The following is a 4,474-nucleotide window of genomic DNA, read 5'->3' on the forward strand; positions in this document are numbered from 1 at the left end:
TTGGTGTCTATACAAAGCTGAAAGCAGGCCTCTATAAAACTTATAATTTAACGCTATCAGTAAGAGTGGTATCAATAAGTGTTCCATCGAATATGTGTGAGTTTGATTTTCACTAACTTCTTTTTTGTATCATGTGTATCAAGAAAATGTATGGAAAACAACGGACATATTACTAATTTAATCCAAAATTGAAGGGGTATATTATTTTCTACTCGAAAAATTAACGAGGCAAAGTGAAATTCATCCCAATAGTACATATTACTCCGCATTAAAATATCGGTGCATGGAGTATCGTCCAGTCCTATTGTTTACCCGAAAAACGGATAGAGTTGAATTTGTACGTAGTTTTAAGGGTATGTGGTATAACTTGACACAAATCGTAAGAGTAAAATGGAAATACCGAATATTGATTGTAAAGAATGAAAAATAAGCAAAGTTGGAAAGAAGATGATTTATGGATTAAGCAAGATGAATCAATCTATGAAGCTAAAAAGGGATAATTCCTCAATATATGAGTGTATGATATCTCAGTTACAATGTATGAAGAAACTTGATCTTATAGAAATAATAACCATCCTCTTTATAGTGAAGGGATCCTACATTAGATATAATTAAAAATACATAGTGGAAGACCCATGATAAATCAGCTTTTCCATGATTCCTGCTAGGATTCTCTCCTCTAGTGCGGTTGCAACGGCTCTTGTCTATGAGATCGATATTGACTCGAGCTCAATATCGACTCGAGCTCTCGATCTTGACTTGAGCTCGATCTGATTCGGAGCCTTGTATTGGTTTGGGGTCAGTGCTGGTCGGTCTCTGCCTCATAAGCTCGACAACTTCATTTCGCGTCATAGTTCGATTCGGACCCGAGCTATAATGACTTCGAGCTCGGTGTTTAACCTGCACCTGAAATCTGAAGCTCGTTTGTGCCATCTTCGGATCTATCTCGATTTTATAAAAACTTTCTTCGGTCTATTATGATCCCAACTCGATCAGATGTACGAAGGTCAAAATCAGTTTCGACCGTATACAGATAGTCCCCTCGTTTCTCGGGAAGAATGTGGCGAGAAACGATATGATTTCCCAACGTCTCGATCAGATATAAGCTGACGTTTACATCGGGCTCGATCATGACGCACGTGATAGCTGTCCCGTCGATTTAGTTTTCCAAGGTATTTAATGCGTGTCAGACGGTGGTCGGCCACCGCTGATGTTGAACCGCCATTGCTCAATCTATAAATAGCCCCTCATTTTACCATTTATCACTTTTACATCTCCAAATTTTCCAAGTTCTTCTTTTGAGTTCATCCATAAATCTGTGATCTTTTACTGCAAAGTCTCTCTCAAAAAATACCAAATCTTTGTTACCTCCTTCTATTTTCGATCTTTAAACCAAAAATGGCAAAAACATCAAAAACCATTCCTCAGAAAGAAAAAGCTTCTTCTTCACAGCCCGCCGCCGACAAAATACCGGTGGAGCCACGGCCTGAGGAGTATGTGCCTGGAGCGTTTGTTCTTATCTCCGATTTTAAGGTTGACAAAGGCTCATCGGTTCCTGGCCGATGTGAGCCAGTATCGAGTTATATGTGTTTGATAAATGAGGGGCACCTCGAACAGCTAAAGAAAGATTGCAATTGGGAGAATAAAGAAATAATAATTCCATCTCCTGAAGAAGATATTACCACTTACGTGAAAGGGTTTTTAAGTGTGTATACTTACCTTTTCGCGTTAGGTCCCCTCGACCCTATTATCATTGATTTCTGCCGTCAAATCAAAGGATGGAAAGGCATTGATCCATCCTTCTTTTTGGCGGATCGTTATTTTGATCTATTTTTTCGTAAACAAAATCGAGGGGATGCCTTTCACCCTCGACCATCTCATTCGATTATACTGTCATCGCCTCTTTCGAGGCGGGTTAATAAAACTTCAGCGCCGGGCTACTAAGGTCCTGTTCTCGAGTATATACGAGGCTAGGGATCGAGGCTGGATGGGCAGGTTCGTTCGAGTGAAGACTTCGGACCTGATTCCGACTGAAAAGATGTCATTTCCCGATGAGTGGAACATGAAGCGTAAGTGTAATTCTGTTGTTATGTCCTACTATTTTTCCCCTTCATTTCTTTCTCACCGATATCCCCTTTCTGTGGTGCAGTGACTCCTTGGATTCCTGGTGCGGTTCCCGATCTTAAGAACTAGGTACGGAATCTGGCTTCTTCCTCCACATATGCCGAGCGCTCATGGCGTGATTTGTCAAAGGGCCGATGGGAGGCCAAAAATCATGGTAAGCCTCTTTCTCGTATCTTTGGTAGTTCGAACGAGATGCTTTCCATATACTTAAATCAATTTTCCTGTACGTAGGTGTGGGCAAAGATGCAGTCCTGAGGCCCCCGTCCATTGAGGAAGAGGCTCCGGCTTCTATCCCAAAACCGGTGAAGGATAATAAGCGAAAAAGGGCCTCCGCTTCTGAAGATCCAAAACCGAAGACGAGGATGGCTCGTAAGCCGGGGAAGAATGCCATTCCTTTGACCGTAGAATCAGTCCTGCGTCTAAGGGATAAAGACGAAGAAGAAGTAGGAAATGATGGGTCCGTGCTGGTAGCCCGAATGAAGAAAACCACCAATGCCGCAAAGGCAGCCGAATCGATGGTGATTTATAAAGCTCCGCCTCAGGCTGAGGAGATATCGGAGGAAGGTTCGGGCAGAGGCCCCGAATCATTAGAGATCGAGGATTCTTCCCACCGAAGTCGACGAACGGTGGGTACATCAGAAGGGGCCGGTCCTGTAGCTCTCCGAACTGAGGAGAACGCCCCAAGTGAGTCGCTTGGGGCAATAGTAATAGGAGACTCGCCCACTCTCCCTGCCTTTTTCGAAGGGGCGATTCGGGAAGCTCAAGCTTTGGGGGCCCTCGAGATGATCCGGTCTCATGAAGGGGAGGACCCCTTCTGTGATTTGTTTACTGGGGTCGAGGACGTTGCTGGCCCTTGTGATGTGTCGGGCCTTTTCTGCGAAGTGCAGCAAGCTCTGAATTGGGTAAGCTTTAACTCTCTTCGTTGATATTACTCTTATGTTTGCTATTCTTTCTAACTTCTTTTCTTCTTTCCTACGTAGGCCGCAGCGGTTCATCGAGAAACATGTTCTCGGTCTCGAGCTGAGCTGCGTCGGTATGAGGCCGACCTCCGATGGGTCACGGAGGAGAGGAATGCCCTTAGACTCCTCTTTGGACAAAGGGAAGAAGAAATCAAGGACCTCCGAGTTGAATTGGCCAAGACTCAACAAGACCAAACCGACCTGACCGAGCAAGTAATGGTAATCTTAAAAACCTATGGGCTCGATTCTGGAACGGTGGCTAATATTTTGATCTCACAGCTGCAGCAGAAGCTTGAAGTTATTGGGAAGCTACGTGAGGAGGTTGATATGATAAGGGCGGAGACCTTGGGATGGAAAGATGGCATGGACCATCTTGCCACAGAAAAAGAAACTGCTCGAGCCCAATTATCATCGGCTGAAAACCAATTTCAAAGCATGAAGGAGAAAAGCTCAGTTCAAGCAAGAAGAATAGAGGAGCTCGAGGCTCGGTTGGCCTCCGAACTAGCCAAGGCCAAATCTGACGCCGAAAAGGCAAAGGCCGATGCGGATGCATTCATGGCCGTTTATAGGGCCGATGGTGAAGCTGCTCAGGTACATGCAAAAGAGGCAGTCGGGACCGCCAATACTCAAGCACATTGGGTTGCTGAACTTGCTAAATGCCGATCTCGAAGGGAGACCCTCGAGGAGATCCATTCTCGAGGTTTTGATCTCACAGAAGAGATAAAAAGGGCTAAAGAGCTCGAAGCCGATGCTGAAGCCTTGGCTTCCGATGATGATGATAGTGATGATGATGATGATGGCGATGATAGGAGCAAGAGTGGGTCCGAGAGCGGGGAGGAGCCCGATGGAGAAGAGACTGCCCCGGTAGATAACCAAGAAACTTAGCCCTTAGTTTCTATTTTGGTTTTTTGTGTAGGTTCCTGTTCGGATATTGTAATCATTCTTGTATATATATATAAAGATCTTTTCTTTTCCCGACTTGCCTCTGTTTTATTCTCTACCTTGTGAAGATTTTGTTTCATTCATGCCTTATGAAGGCTTTAGGCAATTCGATCGAATTTGGACCTTGTAGCCTTTGTAACCGAGTGAGTGCTTGCTCAAACTCGAAATAAGGTAGCCCGTAGGCTTAGTAGTCGAGTAAGTGATTGCTCGAACTTGAAGTAATATAGCCCGTAGGCTTATTAGTTGAGTGAGTGATTCGAACTCGAAGTAATGTAGCCCGTAGGCTTAATAGTCGAGTGAGTGATTGCTCGAACTCGAAATAAGAGTAGCCCGTAGGCTTAATGGTCGAGTGAGTGATTGCTCGAACTCGAAATAATATAGCCCGTAGGATTAATAGTTGAGTGAGTGATCGCTCGAACTCAAAATAAGAGTAGCCCGTAGGCTTAGTA

The 4,474-nt window shown here is 44.4% G+C and overlaps 1 protein-coding gene across 1 annotated transcript; it reads left to right on the forward strand.

Moving 5' to 3' along the window:
- The first annotated feature begins 1,398 nt into the window (after window positions 1–1,398).
- Window positions 1,399–4,020, forward strand: LOC138894077 (uncharacterized). The gene is made up of 4 exons (XM_070178752.1): window positions 1,399–1,564; window positions 2,356–2,828; window positions 3,105–3,674; window positions 4,000–4,020. Exons 1-4 carry the CDS (start codon window positions 1,399–1,401, stop codon window positions 4,018–4,020), a joined length of 1,230 nt encoding a protein of 409 aa, XP_070034853.1.
- The last annotated feature ends 454 nt before the right edge of the window (window positions 4,021–4,474 follow it).

This window comes from Nicotiana tomentosiformis, chromosome 6 (assembly GCF_000390325.3).
Source record: "Nicotiana tomentosiformis chromosome 6, ASM39032v3, whole genome shotgun sequence".
Classification (NCBI taxonomy): domain Eukaryota; kingdom Viridiplantae; phylum Streptophyta; class Magnoliopsida; order Solanales; family Solanaceae; genus Nicotiana; species Nicotiana tomentosiformis.

Excerpts from the sequence above, each read along its gene's own strand:
- LOC138894077 (XM_070178752.1), top strand. The coding sequence starts at position 1,399 with ATGGCAAAAACATCAAAAACCATTCCTCAGAAAGAAAAAGCTTCTTCT. Across the intron at positions 1,565-2,355 it reads CTCATCGGTTCCTGGCCGAT|GTGTGGGCAAAGATGCAGTC; the intron begins GTGAGCCAGTAT and ends TCCTGTACGTAG. Across the intron at positions 3,675-3,999 it reads CCGATGGTGAAGCTGCTCAG|GTTCCTGTTCGGATATTGTA; the intron begins GTACATGCAAAA and ends TTTTTTGTGTAG.